This window comes from Culex quinquefasciatus, chromosome 2 (assembly GCF_015732765.1).
Source record: "Culex quinquefasciatus strain JHB chromosome 2, VPISU_Cqui_1.0_pri_paternal, whole genome shotgun sequence".
Taxonomy (NCBI): domain Eukaryota; kingdom Metazoa; phylum Arthropoda; class Insecta; order Diptera; family Culicidae; genus Culex; species Culex quinquefasciatus.
Window position 1 is genome coordinate 71,564,039 of NC_051862.1, and position 15,181 is coordinate 71,579,219.

Genomic DNA, 15,181 nt, shown 5'->3' on the forward strand with positions numbered 1-15,181 from the left:
TTTCAAACTCAAATAAGAAAAGTGTTCCATCCAGATATCAACTCGGTTCGACCTGCAGCTTGTAGGGGACATCTTGGAATACCATCTGAGACTGAGAACGCTTTGGGTAAGGCAGTTTAACATATTAAATAGACACTTTTAATTTGAGTGAATTTTTTGGTTGTAAATTTTTGCTCAGGGTCCCCTTAGATCCCATTATCACCGAGGTGAATACATCGGTAAAGACCCTTGTTGAACAGGTAGATATTCAGTTCATAACTTCCGGATGTTCTTGGATAACCCAGAACATCTCAACCTGCTGCAGAGTATCCAGCGTAGGTCATTGAAGCTATTTGGAATTCCCGATAACCTGTAATTTCATTTTTATTATTTAAAAATAATATTTCTTTATAAAACTAAAAAATATTGAAAACTCTTTTTACGCGAGTAATTCAAAAAAGCGCGAACTCTTTTTACGCGAAAAATTCACAATGGGGTAAAATTTTTGTACGCGTGAACCAAAATTCGCGTAAAAGACGTTTGACTGTAATCCCTTTTTCCAGATGGGTCGTTCTCCGCCAACTCACACAGCAGTTGCCCGGAGCCCTCTTCGATTTCCTCAAAACTTTGTTTTTAAGGGGTAATTATGGTCCTTGATCACAAATCCGAGGTACATTTTTCGAAATCCCGTGATCAATAACATTTTTGTTTTTGTTGAACATGCAGAAATAAAAAGTGACCCTGCAAAGTTACAAAAAACACGTAATTTTAAATTTAATTTTACTTGTTGGTGAAAAATACGTTCTTTTGGAATTTTAAGTACGCCACAAAATCTCTTTCTCTTCACGGTGTCGAGCTTCAAATCACTGAAAAACGTGTCTTAATCAGACATGCATCCGCTCTAACTCCTCTTTTAGAAGAACTTGCTTGGCATTTCACGTAGAAGATACCCACCATGTCGTGCCAGTGATTAGAATACGCTAATTACGCTTGTCTTCAAGGCTCCCGAAGACCCTGAGAGATTATTTTGAAACCCAACTGAGATATAGGTTAAGAACTCTTAATTGCACTCAAAGAGCTTTTAAGAAGTTCTTCTTGAGAGCTTAAGAGAACATTTACATGAAAATATAGCTAAAATTGGGTTTTCCAATGAACCAATGTTTTCTACACATTATTCAAGCCAAAACCAAGAGATTTTTACCTAGCAACAAGCATAACATTGCTTTAAACGAAAATGCCATCTAGAACAAGCTGAGTGCCGTTAGAAAGAGCTCATAGTGCCGATGCATGTCTGGTCTTAATAAAAGTCCAGAAAAATGGACCTCGAATTGGTGATCAGGGTTCAAAATTTCCTCTAGCAAAGTTTTAAGGAAACTGAAAAGGAGTCGGGGTAACTTCTTTTTCCAATTTCGTGTATGTTGGCGGAGAATGACTCGGATTGAGTTTCTTTTCATGCAATCCAAAATTCAAAATTTTTAGAAATCCTCAACATCTCAAAAGAAATGAGCGTATCACGTACCTACACACTTCGATAACTAGCACACTTTTCCATTTATTGCGAAACAGTCCAAGAGTTTTTTTTGAATAGGTCCTATAAACATATTGAAAACAATAGTTTATAGGACCTTTACAAAAAAAAAACTCTAGAGTTGTCCACTTTAAAGATGAAATCCTCTTCTCAGCAAACCATCGCTGCCTCTTAGTCATTTAATTTGGCAGTGTTGCCGATTTAAAAAAAAACATGATCTTCGAAAACTGTGGAAAAAATCTAGAAAAGGCGATTTTTGAGTGGCGATACCTCAACAACTATGTGTCCGATATTGGATTGCAAAAAAATTACTATCGTGAAGTTGTTCGATATGTTTCATAAACACATTTCAAAATAAAAAAATCTATTTCAAATCGACAATTTTGTTGATTGCATTCATGAAATGACCACCCTGAAAATCCGACCATGTGCCAATATAAGACCGCTGCTGGTCGGTAACACTGACTGACTGGCCAGCGGCAGCGGCCGAATCGATGACCAAAAAGCGAAAACCCTGTCCACTGTTGATTTATTGTGAATAAAATATAGCGTGGAAAAATAAAATTGGATGAGAATAAAAATGTTAATAAAAGCTCGTGTTCCGGATAGTGCTGGTCCCCGGTGTGTGAATATGTGTGCCTTCGATACGGCATGTCAGTCGGAGTTTAGCCCAGATTCTGGCGGCATGCTCCGGCCAAACGGTGTTCTAATCTATTTTACATGGACATGGCGTGGTTCGGGCTAAAAACTAAATAAAATGCTGCTGCCCGATGAGCGTTGTTCCGGTGACAAATGGAATTGGTGGGTTGATAACATGGATGGGTTGAGGAGAGAGCTGAAATTCGATGAACCGGTATAGTTCGGTGAACGCCATCAAAAGATGTCGAAGTTTTGGCAGTGTTTTGTCAATTGGATATTTTATGCAGGGATTTTGAATTTCACATAAAATGCAAAAATAAGCAGGAATCAATGTAACAGTTTTTGTTTTATTATCTGCTTGAATAAAATAAAATGAAATACATTTTGAGCCACATTTCTTAACTGCCTTCACTATAAAAACTAAAATTTAATAAGGTTATGTCGATAAGTTATGCGAACTAATAAGACAAAGACACTTAATGCAAGCTCGTTTGCAACAATCTTTCACAAATAATCATATTGAAATTGAATCACAAATGGAAATCCGTATGGAAAGACGACTTTTTATTTGTCGCTAAATGGACGTTATTTTTCATTGACTTTTAAACAAGCAAGCATCAGTCAATCAATCGATGCTTAATCGGTGCTACCCGCCGGCAGAGGAGACATAATCGCTGTATAGAATTACGACTATTGCAATCAGGAACTGGAGTCTTCTCGAGGGAGAGCGTTTTACAATCTGTGGGTTTAATATAAAAACAGCATTTTGTAACACAATGTAGATAGATTTGATGCACAGTGAAAAACTTTTATTGAAAAATAAAAGGATACGCAACATTTAATTAAAAAATATTTTCCTTGGTGTTCTTCCCCATTGGATTGAACCATCGACCAGGATTTGTTCCATCGTAACACCCCCGAGGGGAAAATTTTCTGCTGACAGCTCGGCAAATCGAAAAAGGGAAAAATGACCTCTCCGCTTGAAACAATTATCCCTTGTGCAGAGAGCGGATTGCATTTTACTATCATCATTATTTATAACAACCGCATTGACTACTGGGGGCTCCTCCTCAGTAATACGGACTGCATTTTCCGGAGCGTCCTCTCCCCCCTGCTCGGGGGCATATTCTACATCGCGATGACAGCGAGAGTGTTTCAATCAGCTTCCTGTCATGCACGTCGGTCGGGGTTCGATGGTCAACCCCGATTTGGGGTCTCGTTGTGGTTGCGGGTGCGCGTGCATCGTTCCTCGTTCAATTCGCAGTAATTCCATGTTTTTACTCATGTTATTCTTTGCAAAACGAAATTTTGTTTTAATAATTAATTTCGCTCTCAAATAATTTTGAAATGTCCAACTTATGACACCCTTCTTTCAAATGCGAATAAATATTTCTTTAAAAATTGTTTGACTTTCATAAATAAAACTCGGTTCTTGAATTCATCTACAGTCATCCCTCCACATTCGGAACAGTTTACAGATCGGCCAATGTTCAAAAAATCATAGCAAATCGATAATTGAACTTAATGATTCGCTTTTACCTTCATCTGAAAGCTTTTCTTGCGATCTTTCGAATGCTGTATCGAACAACTGCAAATTTTTACTTTTATGTAAAGTTTTTGACGAAAAACTTTGACCTTTGAAATCCACAAATTCGGAACACTTTTTTCTCACGGATGTTAACAAACTTTGGTTCTCTCCATGAGTACATATTTTTTACAAAATAATGACTTCACGCACTGAAACCAACGAAATTCAATCTTAGATTTGATTTATGAATGGTCCGATATGTTTTTTTTGTGAAAATATCAGTTAAATTCAGATGTTCCAGCAGTCGAGCAGTTTTTGACAGTTCGCTCCATAAGAAATATATTGTAGAAAAAAGCAAAAACTGCTCGAATGGAAGTGCTCCATTGTGGGAGGCACAATAACAATAACAATGAAAAAGTCTTGAAATGCAATTTTTTGTTTTAAAGTACTACTTTTACTAGTGAAATAGCAAAAGAATGTCCAAATAAAGGTCCGAAATACAGAAGGGTTGAAAGAAAAGATGGCATGCTGTTGACAAATTATCACAAAAGTGTTCCGAATTTGTTGGTGTTCCGAATATGTGAGATGACTGTAATCATAAGCAAAAAAAGTCTTTTTATTTCTACATTTTTTTAAATATCGATTACTTTCTAAGACTTTAAAAATCCTCTAAAAAAACGAGCAGTTCTTCAAAATATAAAAAGCAAATTTTGACAGAAGTTCTATTATTTCATGTTCGAAACTTTAAACAAATTAAGTTTAAGAAAAAAAAAGAAATTTTTTATTCGTTTAAACTTATAGAACTGTTTGAAGAGTTATATTTATTATTCTTGTTTGAACAGATAATTGAAAAATAGTTTTATTTTTATTTTTGTTAGTTAGGTTTACACATTTTATGTTATGATTTTTTCCTTCAGCTCTGATCGAGTTCGATAGGGAGTTGAATTTAAAATAAGTAAATTTCTATTTTTTGGTACAGTAATTTTTTTTTCATTCAGTAAAAGGTATAAATAATAACAAAACAAAAACTTAAAATAATATTTGATATGGCCGTTATAATAGCTTAAAAATATACAGCAATTCCCCACGAAAATAGCATGATTCGAAAAAAAAGTTCTACGATCGGGTTCAAATTTTTTCTGGGGGTTTCTTGGCCGAAATAATTAGACCAGTATTTTTTGTTTGGCCATTAGGGTGACCTACGCCGTGTTAGGGTGGTCCGAAAAATGGAAATTTTCGTCATTTTTCGCAAAAACCACTTTTTTCAAAAAATCATCTCTCCGCGCCATTTCATCCTATTTTAGCTGCAAATGAAAGGTGATTAGTTTGGCTATTTGGGAAAAATAGTAAAAAGTTTCAAAAATCTAGCTTAACATTTGAAAAGGTCGTAACGAAACTATTGGCACTACGCCCCCCGGGGCATGGCCTTCCTCTAACGTGGGATTTCTGCTCCAGCGCCTCTGACGAGACAGGAGAAACCGGGATCGACGTTTTACTTCACCATCCGATAGAAGCTCAGTGGATAAGGCGGGAATCGAACCCGCGTCTCATAGCATCATCGGGATCGGCAGCCGAAGCCGCTACCCCTGCGCCACGAGACCCGTCGTATGAAAACTTAAAATGCTGTTTTGAAGGTCTCGGGACCAAAGGGTCTATGTCTGAAAATATTTTTATCGGATTCCTCGGAAAATTTCACATCACATATTAAAAAATGGTGAAGTTATGTTTTCAATACTCTAAGATACGTTGGAACGGTAACTTCAACTCAATGGTTCTCGGGCATAACTCAACCAATCAAGATGATTCTTCTTTCCAGTTAGGATGTCTAGATGATTCTAGAACCTTGCAGAACTTAATTTGATCAAATCTGTAATTTTTGCGATCAAAAACATCGTTCCAACTTTTTTTCACGTGTAAAAAAATTCGCCAAAAATTCCGCGGAGGCAGTCGTTTTAAAAAGGTGGAACGATGTTTTCGGTCGCAAAAATTACAGATTTGTTCAAATCAAGTTCTGCAAAATTTTAGGACCATCTAGACTTTCTTACAAATCACTGGAAACAAGAATCGTCCCGATTGGTTGAGTAATGCCCGAGAATCAGCGAATTGAAGTTACCGTTCCACCTTTTTTGGGAGGCTTGGGCGTCCGTGTAAGTTGGACATGCGTTGGGCGTTCCAGTGATAATGTAATGTACAGAATAAAAGAATTATTCTTTTCAACAATTTCAAGGATCAAAAATTGATAGTGAAGTGATATTTTCATGATATAAATTGTTAAGAGTTATGGTTAGGTTGAAATGGGTTTAATAACTGTTAAGAAAGCAGAAGAAAGTGATTTTTAATAATCATCAATCACCATTTTCACTTAGAATTTCCAGTCCAGACAACACACCACGAGAAATTGAAATGTAAAATAAATTGTCTGGTCTATTATCGAGCCTCAACCCAGTAACCCTCGGAGCATCAGAGGAAGGAGGGATGTGTTCGGAGGGCACGTAGTCCTACAGAGAATGTTCTATGAAATCAATGTTATTGAACAGCGTATAGAAGAAGCAAAAACAAGCTCTAAATGAACACAAATAATGATCAGCTCTTTGCGACGCGAGTACACGAGGAATACATAATTGATTGCTGATGATTTTTTTTCCTTGTTTTTATTTCCATGTCCACCCGATAATCATCCGGCGTCGATGAACGGTTTCTGCTGTGCGACCCTCTCCATTCATGGACAATGTGGCCGCGCGCTCGCGACATCACGATCCAAAAACGCCTCGCGAACGATTCCAATCTGGTCGTGACAGCCACCGCAGATGGAATTAATCACCTGTCTGGCGAACTCGTCGAGCCTCAACGTTACCACCAAGCACTGTGCCTGCGAGCGATACTCCTGCAAAGATCTGCTGAGCTCATCCTCGTCGTCGTCGTCGTCATCGGCGTCTTCGTCACCTTTCAACTCCGTTAATCAGAGGTAACGTATAAACATAAACATAACCGGAGGTAGATATATGATTTCAAGTTTGCTAGTGTTAAACTTGTAAAAGTAAATGTTTATGGTAGTGATTTGTACAAACATTGGGCTGGAATTCATTATGAACGATCCCAGCAATCAAAGGAAACTTCCTCATATGTTGATCGATTGTATATTGAGTGATCGATTGTAGCTCCGACTCCTCTTTGATTTGCGTGAAACTTTGTCCTAAGAGGTAACTTTTGTCCCTGATCACGAATCCTAGGTCCGTTTTTTCATATCTCGTGACGGAGGGGCGGTACGACCCCTTTCATTTTTGAACATGCGAACGAAGAGGTGTTTTTTTCAATAATTTGCAGCTTTAAACGGTGATGAGATAGAAATTTGATGTCAAAAGGACATTTATGTAAAATTGAACGCCCGATTTGATGGCGTACTCAGAATTCCGAAAAAGCGTATTTTTCATCGAAAAAAACACTAAAAAAGTTTTAAAAACTCTGCCATTTTCCGTTACTCAACTGTAAATAAAAATTGGAACATGTAATTTTAAGGGAAATTTAATGTACTTTTTGAATCTACATTGACCCAGAAGGTTATTTTTGTCATTTGAAACATTTTTTTTTAATTTTACAATTTCATTTTTATTTTCTAACTTTGCGAGGTTATTTTTTAGAGTGTAACAATGTTCTACAAAGCTGTAGAGCGGACAATTACATAATTTTTTTTATACAAACATAAGGGGTTTGCTTATAAACGTCACGATTTATTGCGATTTCACGAAAAAATTTTTTGAAGGTTTTGACAGACACGGACGACGAAACAAAGAGAAACGCAAAAAGTAATTTTTTCAAACTTTTTTTTTCGTAAAATCGCGATAACTAGTGATGTTTATAAGCAAACCCTTAATGTTTATGTATCATTTTTTTTGTAATTGCCTGCTCTACAACTTTGTACAACATTGTTATACTCTAAAAAATTACCCTGCAAAGTTAGAAAAAAACACGAAATTTAAAAATGAAATTTTTTGTTCTAAATGAAAAAATGACCCTTCTGGGTTAGTGTAGATTCGAAAAGAACATTAAATTTCCCTTAAAAAGACATGTTCTAAAAAAAATTACAGTTGAGTAACAGAAAATGGCAGAGTTTTTAAAACTTTTTAGTGTTTTTTCGATGACAAAATACGTTTTTTCAAAATTCTGAGTACGCTATCAAATCGGGCGTCTAATTTTACATAAAAATCCCTTTGACACCTAATTTCTATCCCATCACCGTTTTAGACTGCAAATTATTGAAAAACACCTATTTTTTCGCTTGTTCAAAAATGGAAGGGGTTCTACCGCCCCTCCGTCACGAGATATCAAAAAACGGACCTAGGATTCGTGATCAGTTACCCCTTAGGACAAAGTTTCACGCAAATTGAAGAGGGGTCCACTATGGGGTTTCAGGCGGCCATAAATCGAAAAACCGACATACTCTAATTATTTTTTTGGTATTTTTTTTCGAAAATAAACATTCTAACTAAGAAAAATCCGGAGTTTGAAAGTTGTAGGTTCAAAATTCACTGAATTGCAGACCTTCAAAGGCGAAAATGTTAAGAAAAAACATGTTTTTTGACAAAAAAATGATTATTTTTCATAGTTGTACTGTGTAGCTGTTTATGTATTTTTTCCTGCATCATTATATATATATTCAGAAAGGTAATTGATTCAACTTTTCAATAATATTTTACAAAACAAACTTTTACAGGCTAAAAAAAATAATAAAAATCAAAAAAGATGGATTTTTATTCAAAATTTAGTTTTTTTCAAATTTGTTAATGGAGTACTTTTTTTGTGTGCATTTGTGCGATCTGAAAATTTTGCAGCTTAAAATTTGAACCATGTCCTAACTTGTCTCCAAATTTCAAAGTGCACTTATGTGCACTTTTTGAGTTATGCCATTTTGAACATTTTGATTCATGCAAGGAAATTAATGATTTCGCGTATACGCTTGGTTAAAATCACGTTATTTACCTGCGGAGGCAGAAATGACGTACCTGCTATGTAGGTTTTGAAATTGATTTGATATTCATGACTTTGTTGGTACTTAGGTACGTTTAATAAAATTGGGACCATCCATAAACCACGTGGACACTTTAGGGGGTATGGCGATTGTCCACACTCCATACAAAAAGTTTTTTTGTATGGACAATTGTCCACGAGGGGGTTGAGATTTCCAAAAAAGTGTCCACGTGGTTTGTGGATGGTCCCATTAGAAATTCCTATTCTAAGTATTTTACAGAAACGATTCGTCGAATATTCGTATCAGTTTGTTGTGTTCTTTTGAAAGTATGGATAATAATACCGTAGTGTCCCTGTACGATATAACGAAGCACTATTCTCAAAACGTGAGAACTGCTTTCGAGTATATTTGTAAGAATTACAACATTGCAGAACCATCACATGATCAACTCGGGGAAAAACCACAGAGGAAAAACTACGCACGTTGTTCTGTAGCTTCAAAACGAGGTATACAAAAGCCCATAGAAGAAGTTCATATTTTAAGTAATCTAACGACAATCGGTTACATAGTGATTTTGATTTAGAAGAATCTATCGTGGAAAACGTAAATTTAGCAAGTGGATCAACCAAAAACGTGGACGAGAATCCATACAATGTTCCATAAAATAAACCGTCTAAAATTCTAAAACACCGCAAAAATCAAATTTTAATTGGAGGGGGGTTTCTTCAAAGAGAGGTGGATTTCAACTCAAGAAAAAGGGAGGGAGATTGAACGTAAATCAGAAACTTTAACATAGCATAAACCGCCATTCCGTGCATCAAATAGACAGAGCAAGAATATTAAAATTCACCACTTTAATGCATGTGGCTCAAATATATGAAAAAATCGAAAATTAAACTTTTTTTTGGAAAAATATCAAATTTCATTTGTTTTCATTATACTAAATATAAACAACACAAAAAAGTCACAAAAAAGCAAAAAAATATTTTTGGCCGCTCGCTTATATGGAAATACCCCATAGTGGGGTCGGGGCAACTGCTGTGTGAGTTGGCGGAGAATTACCCAAAACGAATTTGCAATCGAAAAGTACTGAACAATTTTTTTTATTAAGTGCACCTTTTTCAGAATACAGCCATGAACAGTTTTATTTTGTCCGAAAAATTCCGCAACTAATGGTCTGATTTTCAATGTTAAAATATGAAAGATTAGTGAAATATTTCGATCTTTCTGAAAACAATGTTTTGAATATTTTTGAATCAAGAAATTTCAACACTCGAGAATGGCTTTCGGGATGGGCGTATGTTATTTAAGTATTTTTGTATTTAGTAATTTTAATATTGCTATATCTCGAAGCCGTGTGTCAAAGTGTGGTCCAAGACAAAACTTGTAGAAAATGAGATGGGTTTAAAAAAACACTGAAAGAAAAAAACACGCCCCTTCTATTAGATTTTGTGAATTTTCAGTTGAAAAGTCCACGATTTTTTTTCCTTCAAAATTTTTGTAAAAATGGATGTTACAAAAATACTCACGAAAAAATAAGGTTTGAGCAACATTCCTAGAAAAATACAAACATCATTTACAAAATCTGTTTTTTGAAAAAATGGTCTATGCATCAAAATTTTCAAAGGCCATTGGAAACAATTTGACCAATATCCCAATCCTTGTGAAGATACAGCGGCTTTAAAAATAAAAATGTTTGAAAATCTGCGATTTTGGTTATTTTTCGGTGATATTTATCAATTTCTATTTGTGAGATTTGAGTTTTAAGTCTCGTTAATATTTTTACCGGAAAAATCATCCAATTTCACATAAGTTTGCCTTGACAGCATTTCAACTCGAGCTATGAATTTTGCCTTCCTTACTGAGGTAAGGCTATAATCTTGCTCTAAAAATGAACTTTGGATAAAAACGTCGTAGACCCACCTTCATGTATACATATCGACTCAGAATCGAAAACTGAACAAATTTATGTGTGTATGTGTGTGTATATGTATGTATGTGACCAACAAACTAGCTCATGTTTCTCGGCACTGGCTGAACCGATTTGACCCGAACCTGTTGCATTCGACTTGATTTAGATCGAGTTTTATACAGATTGAAGTTTCGATAAGTAGTTCAAAAACTTAAGTAATGTATAAAAATGTGTTTTCAGATATATCCGGATCTCACATACATGTATGTAAACTATGTCCAGGTACATCATCCGACCCATCGTTGGTTAGATTATCAAAAGACCTTTCCAACGAGCCTAAAACATTGAAGATCTGGCTACCCTGTCTCAAGTTATGACCACTTAAGTGATATTGATGTACTTTTTGAAAGCCGGATCTCACTTAAATGTATGTAAACTATGTCCGGATCCACCATCCGACCCATCGTTGGTTAGGTTATCGAAAGACTTTTCCAACGAGTCCAAAACATTGAAGATCTGGCAACCCTGTCTCGAGATATGGCCACATAAGTGATATTGATGTACTTTTTGGAAGCCGCATCTCACTTAAATGTATGTAAACTATGTCCGGATCCACCATCCGACCCATCGTTGGTTAGGTTATCAAAAGACCTTTCCAACGAGTCCGAAACATTGAAGATCTGGCAACCTTGTCTTGAGATATGGCCACATAAGTGATATTTATGTACTTTTTTATTCCAGATCTAAAAAATAGATGAAATTTTTGTACAATTCCATCATATCAGCCATTGTTGGTAATAAGTGAGGAAGGCTCCAACCACATAGGTGGATTAAGTTAGTTTTTATCTTAAAAGTATATTGCTCATAATTGAAAACAGGATATTTTTTCAGTGTGGTCAGTTGGATGGTAGGAACCTAAATAGTAAATCAGCTTACATTAACATAAAATTATCAAATATACTAAAATCAGTAATATTTTAAAACAGTAAGAACAAAAACTTGTAGCGTAATCTAACCGAGTCAAAATAATTAACACTCATCTTCTTCCTAATCCCAGCTGCTGATAATTCCAACATCAACATTCCATCGCTTCGCTACGATTTGCATCCACAGACAGATCACAGAAACTAATATCATTCATTACGTCGCTAATAGACCCCAGCTAGCCAGGAAAAGCCAGGATTTAGAACCCGTTAAGCATCGCTCCCCACACCCGGAAGGGCCATTGTACAGGCGGTGGTGGCGGCAACTGCGGCGGGAATCCAATAAACCGTGTCGCATCCGTGCCATTACATAAATTACATCACACCGGCTTTGAATCGGATGTAGGTGCGTGTGCACATCAATGCACCTGCTTTTGTGTTTTATGCTGAATGGCGGGGGATTGAAACCCGCCAACGGAAGTTTGCGTTCGCGGCTTTTGTGGATGGGAAAATTCATCACATAAATCGAATTGCATGCAATTTCTGCACAACAAAACACCGACGACGACGACGAGAAGCTCTGCGGTGGAAAAGCTCTTTCCCTCATTTTCCGTATAGAGTGCGTGTGTGCGAGTGTGTGTTTCATCGCTTTCCCTCTCTATTGGGTTGCACAAAAGAGCCCCGAGGTGGATCATCGTGTGCGTGTGTGTAGTACACTACGTTCATCCACTATGTTATACTCGGGAAGTGCATTTCGGCCTAATGAAAAGAGCGGCTTTCCAGAGAGAGTCGAGCGATGTGCCACGGCTCAATGGAACTGATTTATTATTTATGAATTAATTAAATTGATATTTGAACGAAATCACGTTCCGGGATGAGAGGATTCGGGAGGAGCGAGGAAATCGAGAGGTCGTTTCTAGTGTCCATGCCGAGCCGAGCAGAGAATGAATCGAAAGCAATTTTCAGCCCCGGTATACAGAATGGAGTCCCGGCTTTGGGATAGATTGAAGTGGTGAGGTGTGAACTAAGGTTTTTGATGCAACATTTGACCTTTTTCTATTGCCATTTGGTAATTATGCAATAAATTAATCCTTGACTTCCAAATTATCTAGAAAATATTTTGTTTTTTAATGACTTTTATAAAATGGCGCTACCCTAACTGCGACGACCGGAAGTGGGCCTCGTGAACCGGAAAACTGTGCCTCCCCCCCCCTTCACACTCAGAGTAGCAAAGCAATGAGCTTTTATTCGAATAGTTTGATTCGCATGCGTGTGTGCGTGCGTACGTGTTTGCTCGGGATCAATCTAGTTTCGAAACACGGAAGCTCTTTCAGCAATTACCTCAGAGCTTTCGTCGGCCCAATTGTAGCACTTCAAATAGGCAAGCACTCTGGCACTGTTGACTGGTGTTTGTGGATTTTCCGGAAGGAAGCAAATGCGAACGACTCAATCACACACACTTTCCAAAGTTCAGCAAAGTTCATCAACTGATTGGAAAATACTGTCGAGCTGGCTCGACTGTGGAGAGTGAATCGTTAAAAATGCTGATTTAAAATTCATGAGGCTTTAGAGCTTGAAAAATTCATCCCATTTTGATGGAAACTAAATTTATGATAACTTTTGACAGTCATGCATCATTTAGCTCGGCTCAGCTATGCACTTATCACACCTGCCTCCTGGCGTGAATCATCAGTAGCGTGGTTCACGGTTATATGAAAAAGACAAAAGTGTTTAATTTCGTTTGCATCAATCCGAATTTCAAAGTACTATGACCCCAGAAGCTAGCCTGAAAATTTGAGCTTATTTGGTTATGGTTTAGTTGCTCCAGTTTTGATCTGAAGTTAGTATGGAACATTAATCAATTTACTATGGAGATTTGTAACTTTTTACATCTTCTTATAGAAAATTCTCCAAAACCATTTCAAATTTTCAGGGTAGCTTCTGGGGTCAAAGAACTTTAAAATTCCGGTTGATGCAAACGAAATTGAACACTTTTGTCTTTTTCATATATCCGTGAACCACCCTAATCATCAGACAAAGAGAGTATGTTCAACTACTCCGCAGAACATGACCAAGTTTATTAGCCGGTACGTTCAACGTTGTACGCGGAAATTGTTCGTACATGTCCTATCCTGTTCTAGAAGACTGGTGACGACGTTGATATGGCGATGATTCTGACGCCGTGACTGGGATTTGATTTGATTTCGAAGCGTCTATCTACATTAGATGGCAAAGTTTCTTTCATAAAAGCAGAAAGTATATTTTCAATTCTCCGCGAATTCCTGAAATGGATTTTTTTTACTTTTTTAATTTGGGCCAAACTTTGTGAGGGCCTGCCCTATGACCAAAGATGCAATTTTCTGCCATTGGTTAGCCCATACAAGCCTCCATACCATTTTGGCAGCTGCCCATACAAAAATGAGTCGTAATTGTTCGAAAATCTGTAACTATTGAAGGAATTTTTTGATCAATGGTGTCTTCAGCAAAGTTGTAGGTATTGATCACAAAATTTCATGTTACAAAAAATGTATTAAGCCCACTAAAAAGATGATTTTAAATCACTCCTGAAAGTTTCATGAAGACATTTTGTGACTAGACTAAGTTAGAAACGATTTTAAGCCCAATATTTTGCCGTGCGCAAAGCGGACTGTCAAAGTTTCTTGGCGTTTTTTTCTCGAAACACCGAGTTGATTTACGGGTGTCACGATATCTCGAGATAGGATGGACCAACTTGGCTAAAATTTGGGGTGAAGACTCTCAAGACATACCGTGTGCTTGACGAAGCCCGATTTTGAAATATTGCTTTTTAAAAAAATACAAATATCAAAAACTGAGAATTTTTATATGAAAAAACACAAAAATATTTTTATCTTTTTTTAAAATAAGTTTTTCGAAAATCGGCTTTGGTTATGCCCACAAGACCGGTTTGACGAGTCTTCACCAAAATTTTGAGCCGATTTGGTCAAGGCAGTGTTAAGATATCGTGGCATCCGTTTTCAGAAACAGCTTACTTAAAGTAGATATATCTCGGCAATGATACAACCAAACGTCTTCAAATTTGTTTTGATGATAGATGAAAATCTGGAGGTTTTTTTTTAAAAGGTCCAATAAACCAAATTTTGTGATTTTGCTTTTTGGGTGTTTTTTAATACCCCTGACTCAAGGCGGTTTCAAAAACACCCAAAAAGAAAAAACTGGAAATTTGGTTTATTGGACCTTTTCAAAAAAACGTTACTTAATCCACCCTTAGGTGGTTGGCGCCTTCCTCACATTTAAAGGGTGCTATCCAAAATGCAAAAAGTGCGTAAATAACACTTAAGTGCTTATAACTTTTGATAGGGTTGTCAGATCTTCAATGTCTTGGACGCGCTGGAAAGGTCTTTTAAATACCTTTCTGAAAATGTATAGCATAACGGTTTTTCTTACAAAAACCACCCTTTTTACAATCTTCCGGACTTTTGTTAAAATCGTTTTTTAAGCATTACTTTTGAAGTACTTAACAAAACTGCATAATTTTTAAAAGCGACTTATGAGACACCAAGACGGATCGAATGACGCCAAAACGGACAAAATCGGTTCAGCCAATGTCGAGATAATCGAGTGACAATTTTTTGATCAACATCCCACCACACACACAGACATTTGCTCAGAAATTGATTCTGAGTCGATAGGTATATATGAAGGTGAGTCTAGGAGGTCTAATAGT

General features: G+C 36.7%; 1 protein-coding gene across 1 annotated transcript in view; it reads left to right on the plus strand.

Moving 5' to 3' along the window:
- LOC6040790 overlaps positions 1-15,181 on the plus strand; it is a 93,882-nt gene that overhangs the window by 19,647 nt on the left and 59,054 nt on the right. The window contains exon 2 of the mRNA XM_038257272.1: positions 6,473-6,639. Coding sequence (XP_038113200.1) covers positions 6,473-6,639 — 167 coding nt within the window. The remainder of the gene's footprint in view (positions 1-6,472; positions 6,640-15,181) is intronic.